We start from the raw sequence: 27,913 nt of genomic DNA, 5'->3' as shown, positions 1-27,913 counted from the left end.
AGTAAAGACAATAATGTTAGCAGATTGCTAACGCATTTTTTTAAAGAAAAAGAGGATGTCATATAGAGGTAGGTTTTATATTATGCTCCCTTTTATGATTGGGATTAACGTTGATTTTGGGTTTCCTGTGTCGATATCATGAGCCTCTCACCTTACTGGTCAGCGGAGATGATATGTTTTCAAGATGGCGGCAGTAATAGGCAGTCAGTTGTTTTCTCCTTTTCGTGCCTTGGGATACATCGCGAACCACGTCCCTCTAGCCGTGCAGTCTCAGGGAACAGAGAATCTAGTAGTGACTGCGGTTGGATCGGCATTCCATGTTTATAACGTGAGTGACTATATAATTGTTGTTCGAAGTTGACCACGTGCACGTGGGTTATTACAGTATTTGGCCATATACACCTTTTGCTGTTCATTACCAGGAAATCTACATTCATTTGCGGCAATTTACGATCAATAACGCGAATATACATTCATTTTCGTCATAAAGCGCTCATTTGCGTGAACACAAATTTCGTTAGCGATATTTACATCGCAAGTAACATTCAATCGCAAAGATCCGACAGTCATTCGCGCCTTTCGTCATTCAAAGGCGAAAAATGTACTTTAATCTGCGTTTTTATACGATCATTAACAAAAAAATCCATAGAAAAATGTGCGAATTGACAGTCATATGAATTTAACTTATATTTATTAGTGTTTATAGACATCTTTAACAAAAAGAGTGAATTCAATTGAATTTATAGACAACCATTTATACTACAGAATACAGTGCCAAAGGGAAGCAACTCAATTTCTACATAACAAGCTAGTAAATACATTGAAAGTGCAAATATGTTAGAATTTGTGACAGTTTACCTAGCGAATTTAGTAAAATTAAATATTTCTATCATTCTCATTATTGTCATGTTTGATTAATAATGACTAGAAGGGATCAGGGTAGTAATGTTCCCAGGGTGGTAAATATCCCATCTATTTATTTAAAGAAAATCATCCAATGGTTAATATTTTCCACTACCCGTTGGATTGACTGATTCAAGATGATTTACATGTATGTATATGATTCCCTTGAAATATCTGTATTTCATGTGGTTGAAATCCAACTGTTAATCCCCACTGCTGTTTGTGAGAGATTCTGATTTTGATGTGACACATCAGGTTTTTATTCATCTTAGAGATAAAATGTAAGATAATTGAGCATATTTTGTTTTATTTTCCAGTGTGCCAAGCTGAATTTACTATTTGTTGGTGAGTATAGAATTAATTTTTTATATGTTATTATCATGTACATTGCTTGATAATTCTCTGACATCACTCCAGGTCAATTGAACGATGAGGAGGTATCCTGTCTTACGACTTACAAGCACTTTGTGATAACGGCATGTGGTCAAGAAATCAAGATGTGGCACAGAGGCAAAACAGTATGTAGTTATTATAGGCTAGAAACTTTATGAGATTAAATGATACAAATTTGAGGTTTTCTTGTGTGAGACTATAAAAAACTAATCACACATATAGAAAAAAAAATTGAAAAAGGTATCAATCATTTACATTGTGTAATTCCAGAAAACATCCATACCCCCCCCTTTCCCCTACAGAGGGAATGAAATTGAAATTCCAGAGGGTGGGGTGTCTCAAAGCCAAAGGCCATTTCTAGGGGGTCGATTTTGTTCCAGGATGTCAAACAGTTACAAAGTTTTGACCCCCTGGATTAGAAATTCTGTGGGGTGAGTAGGGTAAAAAAATCCCTCCATGGGGGGTGGGTATAGACAAAACCTCACACTGAATGTGTAATACAATATGTCCATCCAAACACCTCTCTGGGGCGAGCCCAGGTACCAAACGTTATGTGAGTGTATTCGCAAGTGCTGCTTAACTCGAGTAACCTCAATTTCCAGAAGTTTGATGGTTGTGTGTTTGCAACTCAGTTATATTCTATGATTGCATTCTGGAAAAAAAGTCACACTTGTGGTTGTTTGGTGGCCTACTTTGAACCATAAGTACAGATGTACTCCAAAATGTGTCTGTGATGTTGAGACTTTTATCTAATGAAAATTTTGCTGTTTCATTTTATCTTTCATATATCCTATAAACTACTGTCTGACTGTAGTCTACTACTGTGCTGAACATCTCGTTTGCATGAGGTTTTGTGTTACTCAATTCAGATCAACTGAATTTAAATTTCACAGGTTAAACTTGTTGGTTTTATACTTGGTTTGTATTTTAATCATTTGGTTTTTGCAGGTTGCATCATTTGTTGGTCATGATAAAGATGTTCACTGCTTGTTGACATTTGGTGCGCATCTCATATCTGTTGATGAGGGTAGTAGTTTGAAGGTGTGGGACATCAAGACAACAGGTACAGTAACTGCCTTTTGTTGGTCTTCTATACTCTTAGACAAGAACTGTGATCATCAAGAACTAATAAACTAATAAACAACTTGGTAATGAATCTTTCGGTGGTTAAGAGTCTAATGCTGGGGTAAGCAAGCAACTAAAATTCCCAACATTTTCCAACTGTTTACCACCCAACAACTTTGTTATTAATCAATCAGATGCAAGTTGCTTTGTTTTGACAAATAAAAAGTTTGACCAATGTATTGTACATAAGTAGATGGCTTCAAAAATGCTCTGACTGTAAACCACTATGAAGGTAGGGAATTGATATGAAGAAAGTCATGTACTTTAAAAGCTGCTCATGATGGCTTTGATTTCGTTTTTCCTTCTCTTCATTAAGTAAATTATCATTTGCTTTATTTAGAATTGTATCTGGAAGTCGGATTTGACTCCAAAACATTCCACATCACATGTCTGATGCACCCCAGTACATATCTGAACAAGATCCTTCTGTGCAGCAAGCAAGGGTCCATGCAGATCTGGAACATCAAGACAAAGTATGATAATGCAACTGTGAATGTGATATTATTTGTTAGTGTTGGAAAAGTGAATACAGTGACTTGATTTTCACCTGTGTTGATGAAGGAGAACAGAACAGCACCATGTTTTCAAACCTTCTGTTTTAGGCGTTTTACTGTAAACAGGGATATTTTCAGAAAGCTCTTTAAATTCTAAGTACTTGAGAGTCTTCTAACAATACATTTCTGCTGTGTTTTTGTTTTTGTGTAATACAGTGTACATGATTTTGCTTGAAAAAATGGAAATATTAATGTAGCACAAAAATATCCACATTTAGGTGTACTTATTTTGTAGGTTATTTTACTGCATTTGTGTCTAGTTCTTTATATTGAGCTACATGATGTTCAAATGCTTGACAAACCTTTAACTATTGAAATTGGTAAAGGATTTGTTATGTACACTGAATAGTCTTGTTTCTTTCTTTTTTTTCACTTAGCAAAATGATCTACTCATTTGAAGGATGGTCTTGTCCTATCACAGCTGTAGAACAGGTGAAAATACACACGAAAATAAACATTGAATTCCTGAAGCTTATACTTATTCCTGAGGTTTATTTGTCTCCAGGCGCCAGCTATAGATGTTGTAGCAGTTGGCTTGCAAAGTGGTAAAATAGTTATTCACAACTTGAAAGTTGACGAGACGGTCATGACATTCCAGCAAGATTGGGGTCCGGTCACTGCCATTGCATTCAGAACAGGTACAGCATTGTAATATGTCAGTAGGGGATTCCTTCACAGCTTTTCTGCCAATAACTGGCTGGGCGTGCCCTACCATACTAACACAGGGGGAGTGGGGTGGGCTGCCTCGCTATTTATTACTGTAGACATACAGACATATATGTTCTTTAGCCACAGTATTTGTCAAAGCCTGTACCAGTCCCTTCTTCCCTGAATAAAATATTTTACTACGTCAAACCTACTCCTGCTTCTATCATACAATGTGCTATATAAAGTACAGTACCCTACTGTAGCAATGGGCAGAGAGTTTGACACACTTTCTTTTCTTCTAAGATGGCAATCCAGTCATGGCTACAGCAAGCCCTTCTGGGAATATAGCTCTGTGGGACTTAGAGGGGCGTAAGTTGAGGAGTACCCTGATTGACGCCCATGATGGGTCTGTATGTGGCTTGAAGTTCCTTCCCTCACAGCCCTTGCTTGCTACAAATGGTCCAGACAATGCTCTCAAGGTATGTTACTGAGATTTTTAAGGAGTTCAGTGTGTGAAAACACAAAAGAACATAAAAAGTATGCACTTCTCCTTTACCCCCTCTACTCTTTAGAATCTTTTTCTTTTGGGCAATGGTTGTGGTTATACAAATGAAAAAAAGGGAAGAAGGGGTGAGGGCTTTTTGGATAAGTGGAATGAATGTTCAAACTTGATAATAGAATAGAAAGAGTTCTCCCCCTTCTGATAGGATATTGTTTGATTGTGAAACTTGTTTTTTTGTCCCAGTTATGGATTTTTGACCAGCCTGATGGTAGTGGTCGTTTGCTGAGGTCAAGATCTGGTCACAGTGCTCCTCCTACCAAGATACGTTTCTATGGACATAAGGGATCTGACATTTTAAGTGCAGGTCAGACAGTTGACTCATGTCTATTGTATTTACCACAGTTACTGTACATACTGTATCAGGCAAGGGTGACAAAGATTGTAAATGTGTATATTTGGTCTTCTATTTCAGACTATATGACTTCACCCCCTTCCTCCCCCCATTCAGGCAATCCTGGGTACACGTCTGGATCCTTTTACCAGAATAATTTATCTCTTTTAAAGGTTTGGACAGGACGTTTCGTCATATCTCTACAGCAAATGATGCAAGAAGTTGTGAGCTGTCTCAAGGTAAAGATAAATAACTATAATATAAACAATGATATAAAGTTCACACATAAAGTGATATACATGTATTTGCATCTCTTTCCCATAGGGTCGTTAGCCAAAAAAGCTAAAAATTCTGGGATAAAGGTTGAAGAGCTGAAGCTAACACCAATCACTGACTTTGCTGCAGGTTGGTTTCACATTATTCTCTTTATCCAGCCTGCCAATTTGAGAAATCTCATTATGTTTGGTATCTTATACCTCACCAGAGACAACACGCAATAGCGACTGGGAGAACATTGTGACTTGTCACCAAGGGAACAAACAAGCAAGATCTTGGTGGTTCCAGAAGAAAGCTCTTGGCAAGCACACACTGGAGACAAGGGGGAACAAGGACGGAGACAACACATCTATTACTGTATGTCACAGTGATTAACTGCTTTTCCTATTTCACCCTCTCCAGGCACATTGTCAGGGGGATCCAGAAAACACATCCCACTTCAAAGGTCCCCTGTTATGTAAGAAAATCAAATACCCTTGAGGGGGAAACCACCCTGTTCTAAAAGCTCTCAACAGCCTGTGTCTCTACAAAAAAGTTGATCAATCATCCATGATGTCTTTACAGGCTGTGACTATCAGCTCTTGTGGTAACTTTGCCATCATTGGCGACTCCAAAGGGCATGTGGACTCCTTCAATATACAGTCCGGGAACCACAGAGCATCCTACGGTAACCCTAGAGGTACATCCAGTTTCTTCTACGTCAGAATACACACTATTTTTTATACATTTTCTGTAAAGCGAAACATCAATTTCTTATAATTCCTATCGTTTGTTGTTGTTGTTATCTGTCAGCTCATAAAGGGTGTGTAAGAGGAGTGGCCATCGATGGCGTCAATCAGCAGCTGTTGTCAGCTGGTGCAGATTCCCAACTTCGGGTAAACATTGATATATACATGCTCAGATATTAAACATGTGTATGGACATACTTGTTGATTTCTCTTAAATTTTTTTTAGCTTCCAGGAGTCGTTTTTTTCCTTAATGTTGACATACTTCTTTTTTAATAGTTTTGGAGCTTTACAAAGCGAAAACTCCTAAGTAAGCTTTCATTTGAAGCATTGATGACAGGATTGGAAATCCACAGAGAAAGGTAAGTTTATATGATAATGATGCAATATTTCATATGCATAGTTTACAGGGTTTAATTCTAATGCTTACTGGGGTACTGAAACTAAAGTGCTGTCAAATAATAGCAATTAGCAAATAGCAATTTGGAAAAAAAACCACCCAATTTCCAAACAAAAGAACTTGAAGCATGTTTCCATGCAAACTTGGGCAAGCTTGCGAAAATGAAAACTGGACCCTGATTAACTTGTGATAACTAATGATTTTTTCAGCTCCTTGGCTGCTGTTGTGTGTGAAGATTTTTCCATCCACATTGCTGATATTGAGATGCATAGAATCGTGAGGACCTTCACAGGGCATGCCAACAGAATCACTGATGTGGTAGGCCTTTTGTTTACAGTTGTAGGAATTTTTATTAACATTTTTTTTATATCTGCCTAATGCCAATGCTTGATATCTTATATCATTTCCTATCGGGTAACATTATACACCAGGAGAGGAGAGATGATTGCTCAGTGACTGTCACAACTCTTTTTCTGTTATTATAAAAAAAACTACTGTATATCTCTCAGAAAATATCCTGATTGAATACTAACAGTCGAATAACCCGTTAAAAAGCTCACGTGTTACTTTACATAATTTGTTTTCTAGTCTGTGCTTACATAGTTAATGATGATAATCATGTTACACTCCTTTTCTAGTCCTTCAGTCCGGATGGCCGATGGCTGATAAGTTCATCCATGGATTCTACAATCAGAACATGGGACCTGCCTGCTGCTAGGTGAGACATAACTTCTCAGGAATGCAAAGAAATAAGGGCTTACACTAGCCAGAAATGCACTCTATGCTGAAGTGCTCTGAGTTTAAATTATATTGGTGTCTTATCAAGACAGCCTTTTAAGGCGCACTGTGCTTCCACGAAGTTTGCATGAATGAGATAATGTTAGTATGTTGATACCCATGGTTTTGCTGAAATGTTAATAAGATTCTGAAGATGAACTCTGCCTTCTTTGGAGGTTCTTTGACGTCCCACAATTGAGTGGGTAGAGTCACCTGACATGACTACCATACAGTAAGTCATCCAAGTCACGAGGAATGCCAGTTCCCAATGTAGGGGTTTTTTCACATCTGCTTTCCTTATCATCTGTTATTTAATCACCCATCTGAAGTAGATAGTCTCCTCCACAGGCATGTATCTCCTATGTTTGGGACTCCTGTGTAGTATGTATGAGAGGAAGACTGGGTTCACCAATGGAAGCCCTGATATTGGATACCTCGATAGAGCCGAAAGCATTACGACGAGACGCTTGTGAAGGACGCTTTGAATCACGATTTTATAATGTGTGACCTTTTTCCATAGGTTGATTGATTGCTTCCTTGTGGCCTCACCTGTAACTAGCCTCACCCTCTCCCCCACAGGGGAATATTTAGCAACCTCGCACGTTGACGACTTAGGAGTTTACTTATGGTAAGCCATGTCATAATGATGTTTATTCTAGCCACCAATAGCATTGAGGTCGGTGGGAACAAGGCGAAAAACAAGCATGAAAATAAATCTACTCTCTGCTCTGACGTCCACAATGCCCTGTGTCCCGAGATATGATTATTTTATTTATTATGATATTTAATATCATAAGCATTGTAAGGCGTAGGACAAGCGCCGCTCTTTTCAAGCAAATGTACATAAAACAATTGAATTGGTTCATTTGCATTTGAAACGTACATGAAAAGAACCGCGTTTAAACTGGTACTTACACTGTTGAATTAAACCGTCGCCTCTCCCATTTGCAGGTCGAACAAGACCTTATATGGCCATGTAGCCCTAGTCCCTCTCCCGTCCACCTTCGAGCCTTCTCTTGTACAACTTCCAGTGACAAGTGGTGGAGAAACCGAGGAGATGTCAGGTACTCTCAGACAGTATTCCCAGTACTACAAACTTGCCTATCATTATTCCTGAAAATATTAGTCAAGGACCCCTAAGTTATTTTCCGCGGACATTCTTAAGTTGTTCGTGTTGAGTTGGATTGGCGGTTGCCGTGGGCGTTGGTAGATTTTAAAAGGGGTTTTAATTTGCTATGATTTTTCACTGGAGAGCTAAAGATCCTGCTAACAAAGCATCGAGAATAGAGTTTGATAATCTAGAGCCACCCAAAAGTTCTTTTTAAAATTTAAAACTGTTCTAACAATTCCCCACTGTCTTAGAGATTTCAATCTAGTCATGTTTGGTTCCCAACTATTCTACTGATTCTACCCTTTCTTTGTCGATGCCATCTTAGAGACGCGCACAAGTGGCGAGGTTACAGACATGGGGGAAACACAGGAATCCCGAACGGAGGAGTTCAAGTCGCCTGACCAGCTCTCTAACGAACTGATCACAATGTCCCTCCTGCCCCAGTCACGATGGCGTAACCTCACCAGCCTGGAAATCATCAAGGTATACAAATAATTGTTATGACTTACACGATCCCCTGCTAGAGTGACGTGACAGTATCGCACAATGACGTGAAATTCAACACTTACACGATCCCCTTCACGACTTACACGATCCCCTTCACGACTTACATGATCCCCTTCACGACTTACATCATCCCCTTCACGACTTACACGATCCCCTTCACGACTTACACGATCCCCTTCACGACTTACACGATCCCCTTCACGACTTACACGATCCCCTTCACGACCTACACGATCCCCTTCACGACTTACACGATCCCCTTCATGACTTACACGATCCCCTTCACGACTTACACGATCCCCTTCACGACTTACACGATCCCCTTCACGACTTACACGATCCCCTTCACGACCTACACGATCCCCTTCACGACTTACATGATCCCCTTCACGACTTACACGATCCCCTTCACGACTTACATGATCCCCTTCACGACTTACACGATCCCCTTCACGACTTACACGATCCCCTTCACGACTTACACGATCCCCTTCACGACCTACACGATCCCCTTCACGACTTACACGATCCCCTTCACGACTTACACGATCCCCTTCACGACTTACATGATCCCCTTCACGACTTACACGATCCCCTTCACGACTTACACGATCCCCTTCACGACTTACACGATCCCCTTCACGACTTACATGATCCCCTTCACGACTTACACGATCCCCTTCACGACTTACACGATCCCCTTCACGACTTACACGATCCCCTTCGATGACGTTCAGACAGTCACATGCTATGGAATAATACTATTCAAGGTACAACGCGTACAGACACTGCAGCTGGCAGCTTTGTAGTTACGCCCATAAGTAGATACTCTTCATCGTTTGTGTTGTATTCTCATCAAATAGCAAAGAAATCGACCGAAGCAACCTCCCAAACCTCCAAAATCGGCGCCGTTTTTTCTTCCCACGGAGCCGGGACTGGTACCGAAGTTTGTAGCAGAAGAGAAAGATGTGGCTGACGAGGAGGTAACCGTTATTCACCTCACTCACCGTATTTCACAACTCTAGAAGTGGTCACCGCCGTTAGTGTAGCCGCCATCATACCGCCCCATGTGTACCTATTTGACCACCCCTCTCGAGAACTATTAATAAAGTTGATGGTGGTGTGACCTGTTATGGTACGATATTTGCGATTGTCGTTGATGGTGGTGTGACCTGTTATTGTACGATATTTGAGGTAGTCGTTAATGGTAGTGTGACCTATTATTGTACGATATTTGCAGTAGTCGTTGATGGTGGTGTGACCTATAATTGTTCGTTATTTGCGGTAGTCTTTGATGGTGTTGTGACCTATTAATGTACAATGTTTGCGAAAGTTGTTGATGGTGTTGTGACCTGTTATTGTACGATATTTGCGGTAGTCGTTGATGTTGGTGTGACCTCTTATTGTACGATATTTGCGGTAGTCGTTGATGGTGGTGTGACCTATTATTGTACGATATTTGCGGTAGTCGTTGATGGTGGTATTACCTATTATTGTACGATATTTGCGGTAGTCGTTGATGGTGGTATGACCTATTATTGTACGATATTTGCGGTAGTAGTTGATGTTGTTGTGCATTTAGGTGTCACAATCCAAGTTGATCCAGCTGAGACGATTGCAGCCTCAAACAGAATTCCAGAAAATGCTCGACAAGTGCTCATCTTCTGGTGACTGTAAGTCGTTTGAATAATTAACCTGTTTACAATTCTTTTTATTGAAATGAAAACATTCCCAATTAAGGGGTCGTCCACACTAACACGGATTCAAAAGTATCCGGATTCGTTTCGCCGAAAACGCATCACTTGATTCGCGTCCACACTACCGTTTTCGCAGCGTGTTCGCCTGGATCCTGCCGTCCACACTAACACGGATTCAAACGTTTGAAAACGCTGAAAGGTACTGGGTGACGTCATTTTTATGATATGCGCATGCTCAAAGCGGTGCGCGCCTGCGATATGGCGCCATCGCTTTCAGTTTGATACGGATTCGACCGTCCACACTACGGAACAAAAGTATACGGGTTCATTTTGATTCACTTCCGAAGGCGTTTTCATAGGTATCCGGATTCGCTGGATCCAGCGCGCGTGTTAGTGTAGACGGAAGGCCTAAACGTATCAAAAAGTATACGGATTAAAACGAATCCGTGTTAGGGGTCGTCCATCCGTATACTTTTTGATAGGTTAAGGCTTTCTATTTAAGAAAAAACTCGTTCAGTCACACTTTATATTAAAAAAAAAATTCTTGTCTCCCTTCTATGTGTACAAACAGATCCAAATTCGTTAAACCGTATTTTTCATTGAGTCGATTTATACTGTAATATGATGCAAATCTCTATGGATTTCGTTAAAAAAATCTTTCGGATGATTTAAATGTATTCCAGTAGCGCAGTTAATTACTTATTGGGGTAGCTGGCATGACTTGCAAGCGCGTTATCCAAGCGTGACTTCCACTTGGTGGTCTTCACCGTCGACAAAATTCATTATCTCGGCGCCTAAAAAAACAAAAGTAGACGTTTTCTGTTTGAGAAAACTTAGCGATAATTAAGCGCTAAATCACCGATATAGAAACGTTTAAGAAATGCATATTATATCTATTTGCTTGTGTATTGTGTATTGCATAGAAATTTGCAAGCGTCGAAACCAGATACAAGACAAGAATTCAGGAAACCATATTTATATCACGCCTTTTCATCGATTCTAGCTAATTTTACTCGTTAAAAAGGAATTTTTATTATTTTACTAGCCTGACCGTTTTTAGTATCCTGCGAGCCGTGTCTCCTGTGTTATTTCGTTATTCAGGATCCCCGTGGCGCAAAAAAAGTGGTGGGGGGGGGGGGGGGGGGGTTGGTCGCCACAGGAATCCCGATACCCCAAAACAGAAATTTACGAATTAACCCACTGGAGAGCCGGCTAGCAGGCTACGTTTTTAGTTTCTGATAAGTTTCTGAGGGATTAGATTCTATTATCGCCGCGGTTCCGATTCCCCCGCCAAATTATCATACACAAGGTTCCCAATACGGATATAGGAAAAGGTGAAATACTAAAATATGGGCGGTATTTTATGGAAAGCGCCTTTTCACATTTATTTAAGGTAAATTAAATATGAGATAAATTTATTGGGGACTCAAAAGGGAGGCATTTGTTTAACCCATTGACTCCTGGCTATTTTTGAGATGAATTTACAAAAAACAGACTGAAAACAGATACCTCCCCCCCCTATTCTGAGTTTTATACAGCCCGTCAAAGTCAAACACAGCTGCACCTAGTCAGCGGTATCCAAGCTTTCCAACAGTGCTTTGCGGTCCCCACTTTTAATCCCTCGTCGTTGTGCTGAAGCGAGCACAAGTTGATGGTTGCTTGTATTTTTCATAAAAAATACAGCTATGAGCATATTAGGAGAGTGTCTCAGGACATCATGAAGTCTTTTGGGGCATAATTGAGTGCTTTGCTTATGGATATTTGCAAGCAAAGGTGGATTCATGATGATTTTTTCTTGTTTGGCTTTGCCTGGATGAGAAAATAATTTTCTAATGAATCACCACAGCTCTCCTAAATGCTTTCTTTTCTGAAACCAAATTGATTCCAAAATTGTTTACACTGCTATTCTTGGTCTGTATGACCTGGAATTGATTTGTTTGGCTTCGGGGTGAAAAGACTTATAAAAAACCATCTGACTTTGGGGAGAGGAGTGTTGACTGGCCCTCCCCTGGTGAATTTTTCCCTGGATATCCCAGAATGCTTTTCAATCCGTAAAGGCATCTTCATGGTTTTACAAGCCTTCAAGAAGTGGACATTGTGTTTTGAGGCCATGGAAATGAACCTGGAGGATCAGAATAAAGGTATCTATTTGTGTCTTGAGCTGTGTTTGCTGATCTCTCTCCCTTGTGTTGTATTTTGAACGTTTTATTGAGAGGGGTGATTCTGCTTTTCTCTCCTTGTTCGATTTGAAATTTGTCAAAGAACCTGTGCTATTATTTGGCTTAAGAGTAGTTGCCAACACCTTGGTTGGATGCATATCTTCAAGACCATTTATCCCTTAGACTGATGCCTGAGTATCTTCATCTTGTTGTGTTTAGTTTGCATTTATGAATTTTTTGGGTTGTGGGTACTTCCCAAAGCCGGTACAGGCCGGTTGAGGGGTCAATGTGTTAAATAATGTTTACGACACATACTATTCCCCTAAGCATCAGGAACCCCAATACATTGAATGATTTAAATATACCTTAAATAATTTTGTACAACAAATAATTCCTTTTGTGAATTTTTTAACGGGTAACCACTAGTTTTATTTCGTGACGTTTTCTATAGCCTGCTAGTCGGCTCTCTGGCGTTTCGGGATTAAACTCCGACTCGCTACAGCTAGACATATCGAGACTCGCGTCCTGGGCTGACCAGTGGTCCATGAGCTTCCAAGCAACCAAGTGTAACATGATCCGCATCTCAAGGAAGACCAGAAACAACAACCACCTGTACTATCTAGAAGGTGTGGCCCTGGACCTCGGAGTCACAATAACAAGGTACCTTCGATGGAACAGACATGTTGCTGAAGCAGTGAGCAAGACAAACAAGATCCTAGGCCTACTTAGGCGGAACCTGCACTTTTGCGACACGAAAGCGAAGGAAGCAGCCTACGTTGGCCGCGTTAGGCCGCTGTTGGAATATGCAAGTGCTATCTGGGACCCGCATACCAGCAAGCTCATCATCGAGATCGAGAAAGTCCAGAGGCAAGCAGCAAGCTTTGTTACGGCAGACTACTTCTCCTTCGAACCCGGCACAATGACGCGCCACCTTTCCGAACTGGGTTGGCAGCCACTCGAAGACCGCAGGCGCACCTCATCATTGGTGCTCCTAAACAGTGGCCTAAATAATGCCTCTATCCTGCCACTCGAAGATCTGAGGAAACCCTCTCGCGCCTTGCCCCGCACTCAACACTCTGAATTCTATACTATTCCTAACGCTAGAACTCACATATGTAAATATAGTTTTTTGCCCCGTGCACTGAGACTGTGGAACAACCTTCCACAGTCTGTAATTGACATGAGAGGCTGCCCAGAGGCCTTCCACGCTGGGCTTTAGACTCGGCACTGCGCAGCGCACTGGCATATTGTACAATAGGTTGCGCAATTTATTAAAGTGAAGTGAAGTGAAGTAGCAGGCTGTAGAAAACGTCACGGAATAATTTTCTATGGCCACCTGCTTCCCTAGCAACGTCACGCAAGATGTGAAAGCATCTCACAGAAATACAGTCTTTCGTTCTTTATGGTCAAAGTTTTAGGGACTTTTATTAATCACGCTGTTCTGGCGATTTGGTTATATGGTTATTTCTTCTTTTTTTTTGTTATCACACCAAAACTAGCTAACAATGTTTTACATTGGCCATCAGCCATACCCGACAAAACTAAATAATAAAAGTAATATATGGCATCAATTGTTATGTTTGGAAAAACTGCAATTGACATTTGGTTGAATGTTTCCCGTACTTATAGCATTGCGACATGTAAATAGTCTAAGCTCTCTAACTATCTCTTTGAACCTGTTTCTATACAGAAGTCGTGATGTGATCGCTTGAATACGCACGCACAGAATTCATACGTATTTAGTTTGTTTATTTATTTATTTAGGGGCTTCCGTCACGACGTGACGAGGGGTTTGCTAACGGACGCGAGGTCCCGGCAAGGCAAACCCTGACACACTACACGTGACAGACAGGACATCTACAATCACTCTATTATTGTTCTCTTTTGTAAGTGCTTTGACTTCATAGTTCGCATCAGCAGCTTTTGAGGTATATGCGTGAGTGAGATCGGTTGTTTAGCGGACTGTCGAGTCGAGTCTCATCATGGAACCCCCTCAATTCAATGTCATCAACTTTGCTGTCATCTCCTGCTTCTCGTCAGCCGTGTCTTATATCTGCGCCGTGTTTGGAGAATGGGGTCGCCAAAAAAGCGGGGCTCCCATGCAACATAGTGGGGCTTTGTGGACAACGGTGGTCGCTTTTTTCTACCTGCTGGCCTTGATTATTCTAGCCTTTGTCGACGAACAAGTGGCGTTGGTTTTCGTTATACATTTCATAGTGTTTCTGGCCATAGCGCTAGCCTTGCACTCCTGTTTGCCGGGTGACCTGTACCCGCTTGTCGCACTGGTAGTGGTCGAAGTCGCGCTAAACGCCGTCTTGTTCGCAGCACCACGCTATTCTTGGGTCGTCAACAACATATCAATGGTGTTTATATGCCTCGCTTTGTCCCAGATATTTTCGCGCCTCTGTACAAAATTGCAATTCGCTGGGGCTGTGATTTTGATCGGGCTGACGTATTTTTGTGTACATTTGTTGAAAGCATGGTACGAAGTTGATAGCGTGAAATGCTGGAAAGAGGCTTCTATCATGCCATGGAATCCACACTGCGTACTCCTCCTTCCACTCCGCTCCGGCTTGCTCACCTTTGGCATAGAAGACCTGCTCGCTGGCTGTTTGCTAGCAAACTTCGCCTACATTTGTTTTCTTCCTAAGCAAAGAATCCTATTTCTAGTGATCATCGTATGTTACGGCGTTTGGTTAGGCCTCGTCAATGTGCTCGTCCACACTGCAGTACATACATTAGTAGTGTGTACTCTCCCAGTTTGTGTTTTGGCGCTGTTAGTTTTAGTTATTTGGACTGGAAGAATTAAGTCGATACTTATTCTTTCCCTTGAACAAAGCGATGTAAAGTCTTGTAAGGTAAATAGCAAAAAGTTATTTATACCCTGTAGCGATGGGCATGGTGATGGGATAGAGGTGATTTAGTGACATCTTATATGAAGGCTTTATTTGTAGCAAGGGAAATCTAGACAACATAGAGGGGTTTTAGCGACATATTATAAATAAAAAGGTGTTAGTTGTAGCAAGGAAAATCGCACCTTAAAAACATTTCTAGAATCCTGTTGAAATCTATGGGTCAGTACGGAGCTCTTACAAGCTGCAATTTGATTGGGCAAATGAACAATATCCGCACCTCGACACAAAGAACGAGAAGAATAGAGACAAAAGAACTCCTTTGTAGAACACAGATAGGTCAGTACGCAGCTCTTGGGAGCTGCAATTAAATCTATAGCAAACGTTTTCAGAAAGGTTTGACAGGAAAAGTTTTTTTTCTTAATTTGCTTCGAAGAACTGTCGCACAAAAGAGCCTTACGGACTCTATAAATAGGCAAAACGGAGTTCAGTTTTCGTTTGCATGACTAATGATGACCATACCACGCTATTGTTCGAGCAAAACTTTTAAAATATTTTCAGCCGTAAGGCAGCTGTCCCTTTTCTAATTCGCTGCGCTCAACCGAATAGAAAACATTTACTTTCTAGATAACAATATGACATTGAATTAGGAGGAGAGCCAGCCAGCAAACCTTTTATTAACAGGCGGTTTGTAAACTACAACTACAAATTATAAATTGATTATAAATCAGGAGACATTCTAACTAATCGACTAATTGTTTAAAATAAACCTTCGTACAAAGTAGAAACTTATAGGTTTGTTGGAAGGAGTCAAGTGAAGACGCAACGCTACGAAGCGAATAAATAATGATTCGTGATCATGATTACGTAATGATAACAAAAGAAAGAACAACAATCTTGTGAATACCGCAAATAATTACATTTTTTTTTTTTGCATCTTGAAAAAACTTGTATGGGGTAGATATTCAAAGTAGCCTTCGCAGATGTCGTGAAACTCAGTTGAGCAGAGATCGAGAAATAAAACGACCGGTTTGTCACGCGGCAAGTAACGCAAAATAACAAAATATACTAATTTTAAAAGTTATACAAGTTATTATAATTAGCTGCCAACTTGTCGGAAGTTAAGAGGGCGGCTAAACTTCAGAATACCCGTCCACATTTTAAAGCCTCTAAATTTCATCGGTCCACGGTCCGCAGTCCAGAACTACTTAATTAATATAAAGTATCCATCATTGCACAATTAAATTATAATCGGATATGTCATGTTGGTTCGCAGTCCGCAGTCCGCGGTCCGCAGTCAAAGACTACTAATTCGTCCATAATCCGAAATTGGTTGGTCCGCGGTCCGCAAATATGCAAAGACGGCTACACTGCGGACCGCGGACCACGGTAGCAGTGACTTAGATTAATAAAACTTATTATTTGATACTTCGTTCTATAAATATGCAAAGACGGCTTCACTGCGGACTGCGGACCACGGTAGCAGTGACTTAGATTAATAAAACTTATTATTTGTTACTTTGTTCTATAAATATGCAAAGACGGCTTCACTGCGGACCGCGGACCACGGTAGCAGTGACTTAGATTAATAAACTTATTATTTGATACTTCGTTCTATAAATATGCAAAGACGGCTTCACTGCGGACCGCGGACCACTGTAGCAATGACTTAGATCAGTTAGATTTATAATTTAATACTTCGTTCTATAAATATGCAAAGACGGCTTCACAGCGGACAGCGGACCACGGTAGCAGTGACTTAGATTACTAAGACTTATTATTTGATACTTCGTTCTATAAATATGCAAAGACGGCTTCACTGCGGACTGCGGACAACTGTAGCAGTGACTTAGATCAGTTAGATTTATAATTTAATACTTCGTTCTATAAATATGCACAGACGGCTACACTACGGACAGCGGACCACGGTAGCAGTGACTTAGATTACTAAGACTTATTATTTGATACTTCGTTCTATAAATATGCAAAGACGGCTTCACTGCGGACCGCGGACCGCGGACCACGGTAGCAATGACTTAGATTACTTAGACTTATTATTTGATACTTCGTTCTATAAATATGCAAAGACGGCTTCACAGCGGACCGCGGACTGCGGACAACTGTAGCAGTGACTTAGATCAGTTAGATTTATAATTTAATACTTCGTTCTATAAATATGCACAGACGGCTACACTACGGACCGCGGACCACGGTAGCAGTGACTTAGATTAATAAAACTTATTATTTAATACTTCGTTCTATAAATATGCAAAGACGGCTTCACAGCGGACCGCGGACCGCGGACCGCGGACCACGGTAGCAATGACTTAGATTACTTAGACTTATTATTTGATACTTCGTTCTATAAATATCTAAAGACGGCTTCACAGCGGACCGCGGACCACGGTAGCAGTGACTTAGATCAGTTAGATTTATAATTTAATACTTCGTTCTATAAATATGCAAAGAAGGCTTCACTGCGGACCGCGGACCACGGTAGCAGTGACTTAGATTACTTAGACTTATTATTTGATACTTCGTTCTATAAATATGTACAAACGGCTTCACTGCGGACCGCGGGCTGCGGACCACGGTAGCAGTGACTTAGATCAATTAAATAATTTCGATGAATCAGAAAGACAGCAACAACATAAAATCAAAATCTGCACTTACGTGATATTTTCTTAGTAACGGTATAAAATGATAGAAAAACATGCATCATTTGCCTTCTTCGGCCCTTTTTCTAAATTTGTGGTTAGCGGTATTTGTACCTTGATATAAGATCTGGTCATTTACGAGAAATAATGTGCTAGTACGCCTACACTTTTACGGGAGTTTTCTTAAATTACCCTATCCATTTTTTATCGATACGCTTATTTCAAAAAAGCACGGATATAACCATTCTATGGTCTTGTCCATTTGAACTTTTTCGAGATAAAAAACAGTCTCATTCTGTTTAATCATGGTCCATTACGACAATCTGCGAATAACTAGACGAAACTTGTCGACGAAATGGACGATTACTTGCAGTCTCTTGACCTGGTTGAATATAAACAGTCATTTCTGTAGCTATATGGTTAATTTGATGACGTGTTGTCACCGCTTGATATCTATATTAAGCATAATGGACTTATCGACCGCTTGAAGGGTTTGTTATAAAACCATTGACTCAAACTGGACATGTTCTACTTTATCAACTTTTATTCAAGAAGACCATAATGTATACATATTATTTATATAAATTTTATCCTTGCTACTCCAAAAAAAGCACCCACAACTACTCTCCGATGCTCTCCGTAAATTTACCATGCTCTCTGATGCTCCCCGTAAATTTACCATGCTCTCTAGTGCTCTCCGCAAAGTTACCATGCTCTCTGTGCTCTTCGTAAAATAACCACGCTCTCTGATGCTCTCCGTAAATATACCGTTCTCTCTGAGCCTCTCCGTGAATTTACCACGCTCTCTGATGCTCTCCGTAAACTTACCACGCTCTCTGATGCTTCTCGTAAACTTACCACGCTCTCTGATGCTCTCCGTAAACTTACCACGCTCTCTGATGCTTCTCGTAGATTTACCATGCTCTCTGATGCTTCTCGTAAATTTACCACGCTCTCTGATGCTTCTCGTAAATTTACCATGCTCTCTGATGCTTCTCGTAGATTTACCACGCTCTCTGATGCTTCTCGTAAATTTACCATGCTCTCTGATACTTCTCGTAAATTTACCATGCTCTCTGATGCTTCTCGTAAATTTACCACGCTCTCTGATGCTTCTCGTACCAACAGACCAAGGTAATTGACAGAGAACATCAAAACAAGATAAATTTATGAGGAGCATTAAATAATTTTACGAGGAGAATCAGAGCAAGGAAACTTACTGGAAGAATCAGAAGTGTGACGCATTTCGAGCTGCTTATATCGCTGGCGAACGAGCAACGCTGACGCGCTAGCCGTGATAATCGCAGGGAACGACATACGGAAATAAACAAATAAATAAATCTGACACACGAAAACCTTTTGGCTGATCCGTAAGAGCTGGATAAGTTGCTTTTTTGTTGTTAATTCGCGCCAACAGCCGGAGTGCGCGCTACTTTGGCACCCAAAAAGTTATGTGATCAAAGTTAGTGCAAGTTGCCTATCATCATTAGCTAGCTAATGTTAGAGTTCAGGTGCTTCAGGCTTCAGTAGTTGGAAAGTGAAAATGCTAGTCACGTGACGGGAATTGCGTGACAGATGCTTGAGTCTCTGCCGCTGATCTTCTTGGGTTGGTTCTGGGAAAAATACATCTGCGTCGTGTCTCGCGAAGCAACATCTAAAAAACGTTTTTAGAACCAATATAATTAAACTCTTTTTATTGGTAATAATTAACGGGAGCTAGGTTTGAGCGTATCCTCCGACCTCGAATGACTGTGTGTCTTCACATCGTATAAACTTATTATGTGAGCTTGAATTGTGACATAAGTACTTTCGATGAAAAAAATGTTGTAGACAGAGGTGATCACTCTGTCTTTAAGGTTATAAAATCCTACCAACCGCTATCCCTTATGGGGTATTCAAAAATTATTCCACCTTTGTTATCCCTAAGGGGTCCCCACACTAGTGGATCATGATATCCTAATAGAATAACTGGCCATGAAAGTTCTCAGAAAAGAGATGTGCAGTATCAAAGAAAATCAGGAAAAACTGAAAAAAATGTTTTTTCGTGCTTTTAAGCACTTATAAGGTTACAAATTGCATGGACCACTCCAATCTATCAAGAATTGAAAAAAATGGCTGTTGACCACACTCAAAGAGTTAAAATTGATTTTGCTGACAATCACTCATCCCTGTTTGCTTTTATGGGAGTCCCACCATGCTATGAAACCACCTTCTAAATAAACAGAAATTAGATTACTGTCGAAAAAACTAATGAAAAAAGTGTCCTCAATTTGATACAGTCATTTTTATGTACACAGGAGATAATTAAGGAATTCTGAGCATATATCCATTTTTTTCTAGAAAAAAAACATTTTTTTACAATCATTATTGTTTTTGTCTATTTTTCAATGCTATAATGATACTTTTTGTTATTGAAGATTGGAAAATATGAGGCAGGCCTTTGAAACTTGTTAGTAGATCTCTGCCTAATAAATACATAGGCCTTTTAAATTATAGCATCCTTTTACAGTAAATGAAAGTCTGTTGTTTATGCAAGTATGAAATGCTTTTACCTGGTTTCCTTGACGCAAACATCCTGCAGCAAGATTCCTGCCATTTAGCTGAGGCTTCACTCTTTTGGGCAAGTGTGTATATTACTATCCACTGAAAACAGCTTGCCACCCTGGCTGCCATTCTGTTTCTGCTGTCTTGTTGTGGCTATGGGCAAGTCACGTTATTTGCTCATCAGTGAGGCTAGGCATCTATAATTTTAATAATAAAGAGTCGTAATTCTTACAGTTACTTTGGAATACCCAGGGGGCTGTTAATAAAGAATCGTCATTCACCATTTGATATCACTGATGGGGTTGTCAACACAAATCCCTAGAAAATAAAATTGCAGCAAAAGACAATCCCTTGCTTTATGCAGAAAGCATTTTAAGCCAAAAAATGAAATAACAGTTTAGTGTTTCTTTTGCTTTCATATTATCTTTCTCTAAAGGTTTTTGTCAAGTCATTATTATTGATTTATTTAGCTTTGCTTCTTGGCCACCCATTTACATGGACCATTTTGCATCTATTGACAAATATATCACACCTAAATGTATATAAGCCGAGCTGTTCCAAGTTGTTGTCACATTTTTTTCTCCGACTCCTTGATATATTTGCTGGTTGATAAACAACAGTTTATCAACCAGCTATCTGGTCATGGTCAGAGTGAAATGATGTTAATGGAACACTGGCCTGTAGATTAAAAAAATATATACATTCCCTGACTTTAACATGTATAGATTTTATTTAGAAATACCATAATGCTGCCGTATTGGTAAATATGCTTAAACAAAACAGTTATCTTTTTATGCAAGGGCCTATAGTCTGCCAACCAATACAATGTTTATGGAAATAACAACAACAAGGATGTGAACTTATTATAGAGGACCCTTTATAACGATCCAATTTTTGCTTATATAAGAGCCCCACTGACAACAGTTTGCGTTGCTGCCATTTTTTTGTTCCTTTTTGGTCAGTATCTAAATAATATGTTGGAACCCTGTGATTCAGTACCAGATACCTTCCACTCGTTCATCAATTGATTTTCAATCACACTTTTGTCGTTGTTTGTGCAGAAAATAAAATACAAGCAGTTATCAATCTTATAGAGCAGGTTCTTGTTAAACCCAACTTGCTAAAAAGCTTAGATATTAAAAATGGCCTCCTCGTAGTGTTGCGAGTATGCCCCTACCGAAGTATCAAAAGCATCAAAAAGGCGCGATATCGAACTTTTCTGGCACTTTGATATTTATACGATATTTATCACTCATCTAAATTCGAATATAAATCAGGAATTCTTTTACAGGGTTCTAGTATCAGATATTTAGTCGATATTATAACAAAGCTCACAAATCTAATTTCTGATACTTATCAGATCTTACGCCCTTAGAACCGCCATGTTGAACCTACATAATTGCATCTCATGACTTGATAATATCAGATAATATCACAAGATTTACACATAGAAAGTCCAGCTAGTTACTGATATATATCAGTTACTATAACGTTAGAACTGCTGTGTTGAACCTTGATTATTGCATCTCATGACTTGACAATATCAGATAATATCACATATATGCTCGTTCTACAAACGTGACAGTCACAGTAGATTTTGTAGTCGAATATCCGATAATATAGAGGGGTCCAGCAGATAGGACGAAGGAATCTCTTAGACATCTAGTAGATTCTAATAAGATAATCTCCGATAGTATCACAATATCGAGGGTCCAGCAGAGGGAAGGAGGGTATCTAAATAGACATCTAGCAGATTATAATAAGATTATCTCCGAAAATATCACAATATCAAGGGTTCATCGGAAGGAAAGGGGGGTTTCTAAATAGATATCTAATAGATTCTAATAAGATAATCTCCAATAATATCACAATATCGAGGGTCCAGCAGAGAGGACGAAGGAATCTCTATAGATATCTAGTAGATTCTTAATAAGATAATCTCCGATAATATCGCAATATCAAGGGGTAAACAGATAAAAGGAGAGGATCTAAATAGACATCTAGTAGATTCTAATAAGATAATCTCCGATAATATCACAATATCGAGGGGTAAAGCAGAGGGAAGGAGGGTATCTACATAGACATCTAGTAGATTCTAATAAGATAATCTCCAATAATATCACAATATCGAGGGTTCATCAGAAGGAAAGAGGGGTTTCTAAATAGACATCTAGTAGATTCTAATAAGATAATCTCCGATAATATCACAATATCGAGGATCCAGCAGAGAGGACGAAGGAATTTCCATAGATAGCCATAGATAGACAGCTAGTACTGTAGATTATAATAAGATGATCTCCGATGATATCACAATATCGAGGGAAGAGGAGAGGAAAGGGGTCTAACCACTATCTAATAGCATGTAATTAGAGGAAAACAATGATAATATCCTAATCTCAATATCAGTGATAATGTTCGATATCGCGCCTTAAAGCATCTATCGGTCCAGAGATATGGCTAGGAACTCATACTAAATTGTATAGAGTAGTTATCGAAGAATAATTTAGAAAAATAATGCGATGACTTACCTTCAGTGCGATACTTCTTGTGCGATGAAACCGTCGATCTGAGCCTAACTGAGATGGAGATGATTTTTGAAAAGTTTCGGATCGCAATCTCCACCAATCAAATGACAGCACAGTGAGCAACCGTGAGCATAAAACCATTATCGTATCGAAATGCAACAATCACTGATCAAATGGCGTTTTCTAAATCTTACGTCTGCGGAAACACAGGCGAAGGAACTAGTTCGACAGACAGAGTGACTAGTCCGATAGACTACAGTTCGTTGAAGAACATTTGAAATACAAACAGTTCAAAGGAAGCAAAAAGCAGAATGAAAGGATTCCAACCACCTCTTAAAACGACAAAGACTGTAATTTGAATCGATTTATTAAAAGAAGAAAGGGTATTTTGGAAGAACAAGCGGAATTCGATGGTGATATTAGAAAGAGTATTTTCGAATCATTCGGAGATTGACGAGAATCGTGCGCCAGATGAAACGGCCACCTGTTTAGAATTAAGCGGCGTTCCAAGCGAACCTTTCGAGGACTTTAAATTTTACTGCCAGCTATTCCGAGAAAGAGGAGATTGAACCACTAGCAAAAATCTTTTAGAAAGTTCCCTGTTTGCGAGTGTGTGATGTAGCAGTTAGATGTTTTTATGATTCTTCGCCCTCTTCGTTATTTGCTCTCGAATAATGGTCCTCTCTGTTACTTCAAGCTCTCTTATCTATATTTAGCTGTTTAGTAGTAAATATACGGGGACATTTGCCTTAGTGCGTGACAATTAAAGCCGCATTGTGACCAGTTTACTTCCGGTCGATTACGTTACAATCCCCGATGATTTTTAACGGAAAACGCGAAAAATATTTCACAATATTGAAAGCAGTGTGTATATTGCAAGTTTCTTCGAGGATATGATTGATAATTTAGAGCGGATGGCATGTTAAATATCTCAGATTCTAATAGATTCTTTTTTCTTTTAACGGTTGAGGTTTGCGTCGGACCTTCGGAAGTGAACTGGTGACAATATATATTTCACTTCCGGTGACGTCATTACGAGCTGGGGGTGCACATTGGCCAATCCCTAGACCCCCCCTCTTGGCTTTCGCAAGAGTCAGTTGGCGCTTTTTCATCAAACCAACTTGAACCAGGGAGAGTTCTTTACATTTCTTATTTATTCACCTTTATATTTCAATTTTTCCTCCTTGCCCCAAGGGTGTGTGGAGTATTTGTTCCCTCACCTTCGCTCAGGGCTAGTTATTTTGTATGTCAAGAAATATTGTAATTATACTCAATATTCTTTATTTTTTACTACTGTTGTTTCCTTCGCGAACGAGCACAGCACATGTCGCATAGGATGAATGAATTTATTGGATTATTAACTACTTTGAGGCCATGAATGGCATCTTATAGGTAGATGTTATGTGTAGCAAGGGAAAAATCTATAAAAGACATGGGGAGTTCAAAGACACCATGTTTAAAAGGCCTGCGTGTAATTGTCATAATTGTGTAATTTGCTATACTATTTTAAAAACTATTAAACATAGCAGCTTTGTCTTCACGAAGCGAATAAACAAATTACAAGCTTGCAGACTATGAATCTGTGTGTCACTCTTCACACTGTGTGTGTCTCCATATATTCACCCATCTTTATTATATGGCAAAAAACACTTCCGGGGAATGGCGCACCCTGATTGGCTGTTGAGCGGTCCGGATCCTGCTGTATTGATCTCGGTCGTTACAAAAAGTTTTCCGGACCGACGACTCACTCGAAAAAATCAACAACACTGTTATAGGAATTTGTTGCCACTTTTCTGCAAGGATGAGTTTCAATAGTTATATTCAAACAGTGAGTTTTATTACATACTTAAGTTTACTTATCTTATTTATTTATTTTTCCTCAATATAATTTCCAACTTTGTTTGCCTTTCTTCAACAGTTGCTTCTGAGAGTTTCGCTGATGTTCGTGAAGATTTTGATCGCAATGACCATTCAGTGAAATCCAGTTTGTATTTCCACACAATACTTTTTATCGTTTACAAATGCAGAACTTCCAATTATAGACATCCTCTGAATTTTTACCAAAAATTGTGTGAAATAATTTAGTCCCAATTGATCGTCGCTTTCCACTCGAATTGATCGTGGAGATGTTTTCTTTCATGAATTCTCCACAGACAGTAAGATATATTCACTAAAATACTACTCTTGAATAAAGATACATTATGCAGGTAAATTCCTCGAGTGATTTGCCTTTATTCCCCGTATAAGGAGACGATTTGCTACCTTTTTTGTCGCAAATAAAATTTCAGCAAACTTGAAATTGTCGCGCTTTGCAAAATCATATGGCGGGAAATTGTAATAACACAGGGAGTTTGAAGACAACTTTTCCTAAAGGAAATAACATAAAAGAAAGGAGGTTTTCGTGTGAAGGTCGGTAAGATCGGCGTAAAATGCAATTTCCGATTGTCATTTTACAAACCGACCAATCGAAAAATCTTACAAATCGATTATTTCGAGCTTTGGAGTTGAGCACTCATGGCTTGTAAATCCAGAAAGAAAGGGTCTTGTAAATCCAGGCTTGTGCAGAGCGACACGCGCCCATACCGCAACGCAGCATGCGCAAAACGAATCGTTTAGACCATAACGTGGCTTCGCCGTGTTACAGGTGAAGTCTAAACATGTTGCTCTGTCTTTAAACAGGCAGATAAAATGTTTTAAATGCGTTCGAAATCATTTTGTAGGATATTGTAGAATATCAAATCAAAACCCCGTCCCCCATATATTCACCCGTCTCTGTCAGACCGTCCCCCATATATTCACCCATCTCTTTCAGACCGTCCATATATCCACCCATCTCTTTGAGTACGTCCCACATATATTCACCCATCTCTTTCAGTACGTCCCACATATATTCACCCATCTCTTTGGGTACGTCACACATATATTTACCCATCTCTTTGTTTCCTTCCGCCATGTATTGACGTGTCGCTTACGTGCCTCTGTTTTCTGTTAACAGATGATCCCCTTATGAGCTCGCTTAAGGCGATGGGTCCATCCGCCATAGACGCCGAGCTGCGCCTGGTCTCTCCCGAGTCTGGCGGCACTATAGCCCTCATGCAGCAGTTCATGGAGTTCCTCTCTACCCACATGGCGACCAAGAGAGACTTTGAGCTTGTCGAAGCCTATATGGCGCTATTCCTAAAGGTTGGTATGATCACGCTTCTCGTTTCTATATACATTTAATTCAAATAAGATTGCACTCGGAGATTTCACTTATCGTAATCCGCAGTGCTTCATAGATATGAAATGAATAAGCAAAAAATAATGATAAAAACATGCTTCAAAAGCTGTAGAATTCTTGTTTATATTACCGTGGCTTTCAGATTCCAGGATCGGTTCATTTTTACGCTACCCGTGAAGCACTTTCGGTTACGATATATTGAATTCCGAGTGCAAAAATATTGTAAAAAGGAATTTTTGTAGCAATTCAGCTACAGTTGTCCTGGTTTTATCTGAATACTTGTGTATCTGTCGGCGTCTTCGTTATTTTAGTGCAAAACGTTTTAAGCTATGTGCAGTAACTGTACGCTATTTGTTTTACTATGAAGTCTTATTGTAGCTATATAGCCGTGTGTAGCTATAGCGACAGGTTTAGTCTATTTTGTCCTAACCAAGTGTACCTATAACGGCCGTTCTTGATTCCGTCCCCAGCTTCATGGAAGCCTCATAATGGAGCATCCAGAATTGGTACGCGCGGCCCGTCAGCTGCAAGCACAGCACGAGCACACTTGGACAAAGCTGAGAGATCTCATTAATCAGGGGCTTTGCTTAGTTAGCTACTATAAGAGTGCCTTGATATAACTTTTTCGCCGGCATTCTTGTCTCTACTCTCACAACGGAGAGTTTTAGCTTGGACGGCGGCAAACAAAAATAGAAAGCCGACACCAACACAAGCTCGTGACTAGAGGTTTTGCTGGAGGGTGCGAATTTACGAAAAGATTACTAACATGTGTGATTTTTGTGCTCAGCCGCAAGAAGGATTGTCGAATCCGTTATATCGCGACGCCGCATTTTCAAAACATCGATTTGCTTTTGTCTTTTGGGATTTTCTGTTTTGCCAGTCAAATTATTCTAAGCCAATCAGATTCTTGCCATCGCTCGCCTAGTGCAGTTTCCTGGCTTTCTGTCGCGACACTGTCTGGTTTTCGTCCAGAGCCAGGGAAATGCACAAAGCGAGCCTCTGATTGGCTCAGAATGGTTTTACTGACAGAACAGAAAATCAAAACAAATCGTGTTTTGAAAACGCGGGTCGATATACAACGGATTCGACAGTAAAAGTAGACCTTTTGGTCGTGGGAAGGGGGAGGGAAAACACGCCTTAAACCTCTCCTTGGCCTCGGGATTTTCGGTTATCGAACATCTAAGTTAAAATGCTCTATTTGGGTTTAGCGCCGGCCCACAATAACAGATTTCCTGTCATTTGTGTAAGAGGTGGATAGAAAACGAAACTTAACCATTCTTGTATCTTCTCTGGGTTATAAACTAATGCATTCAACCGTTAATATCTTAATAATGTTATGTTGTATTCCTTATTCACAAAAGACCAATTTACTTTTTGTTTCAGGAGGGGACCGTTTTATCTTTACAAATGTATTCTTTATATTATTCCCCTAGCCTCGACACTACTCAGTTCTTAGAAAATTCAATAAATAGAAAACCTATCATCATCCCTGCTCCACCCTTTATACGAAATCTTGATGACATGCTGGGTTACTTAGGCGAGACGTGAGATGTCTTTTGTGACAAAAAAAATCAAAGCGTTGTACCCATTTTACAATGGCAGAAGAGAATACAATAAGAGAATGTAATGACAAGGATAACAGCTGTTATGATTAGAACCTGGATGTGCAGCTGAATTCTTTAATATTAGTATACTTGGCGACTTTAAAACCTTCGATTAAAGAATTGAATTTGGTATTTTACTGGAAAATTTCTAAAATACTTCACGCAAGAGATTATGTTTACTAATTGCTGAATACCATCCTTAGAAAAAAACAACAACAATAAAGTAAACCATGCAAAGACATTGTCACGAGTAAAAAAAGAAGAAACAATCTTCACGAAGAATAAAGATATTCCAGCGATTTTCCTTTAAACATTCCAACTTGCTTCTTTACGGACAGTGGC

The 27,913-nt window shown here is 39.8% G+C and overlaps 1 protein-coding gene and 1 long non-coding RNA gene across 2 annotated transcripts; one reads left to right on the top strand and one right to left on the bottom strand.

The window, feature by feature from the left end:
• Positions 1 to 159: 159 nt before the first annotated feature.
• On the top strand, positions 160 to 27,288 carry LOC116619323 (WD repeat-containing protein 36). Its single transcript, XM_048726052.1, has 24 exons — positions 160 to 328; positions 1,221 to 1,248; positions 1,321 to 1,421; positions 2,245 to 2,359; positions 2,762 to 2,894; positions 3,353 to 3,407; positions 3,481 to 3,613; positions 3,927 to 4,102; positions 4,369 to 4,489; positions 4,690 to 4,755; positions 4,841 to 4,921; positions 5,001 to 5,149; positions 5,357 to 5,471; positions 5,585 to 5,667; positions 5,798 to 5,880; positions 6,128 to 6,236; positions 6,557 to 6,636; positions 7,216 to 7,323; positions 7,647 to 7,758; positions 8,119 to 8,289; positions 9,177 to 9,296; positions 9,896 to 9,986; positions 25,743 to 25,930; positions 26,438 to 27,288. The coding sequence occupies exons 1-24, from the start codon at positions 185 to 187 to the stop codon at positions 26,585 to 26,587; spliced, it is 2,712 nt and encodes a 903-aa protein (XP_048582009.1). The 5' UTR covers positions 160 to 184; the 3' UTR covers positions 26,588 to 27,288.
• Positions 18,205 to 23,455, bottom strand: LOC116619325. The gene is made up of 3 exons (XR_004296641.2): positions 22,751 to 23,455; positions 20,231 to 20,419; positions 18,205 to 19,332 (listed from the first exon to the last, which is right to left on the bottom strand). It is a non-coding gene; the product is annotated as an uncharacterized LOC116619325 (long non-coding RNA).
• Positions 27,289 to 27,913: the final 625 nt, after the last annotated feature.

Source organism: Nematostella vectensis, chromosome 1 (genome assembly GCF_932526225.1).
Source record: "Nematostella vectensis chromosome 1, jaNemVect1.1, whole genome shotgun sequence".
In the NCBI taxonomy this organism is placed as follows: domain Eukaryota; kingdom Metazoa; phylum Cnidaria; class Anthozoa; order Actiniaria; family Edwardsiidae; genus Nematostella; species Nematostella vectensis.
This window is presented reverse-complemented; position numbering and strand designations above follow the sequence as displayed.

Coding starts and splice junctions, on each gene's coding strand:
- LOC116619323 (XM_048726052.1), top strand. CDS start 185: ATGGCGGCAGTAATAGGCAGTCAGTTGTTTTCTCCTTTTCGTGCCTTG. Junction 2,895..3,352: donor ATCTGGAACATCAAGACAAA/GTATGATAATGC, acceptor TTTTTCACTTAG/CAAAATGATCTACTCATTTG. Junction 8,290..9,176: donor CCAGCCTGGAAATCATCAAG/GTATACAAATAA, acceptor CTCATCAAATAG/CAAAGAAATCGACCGAAGCA.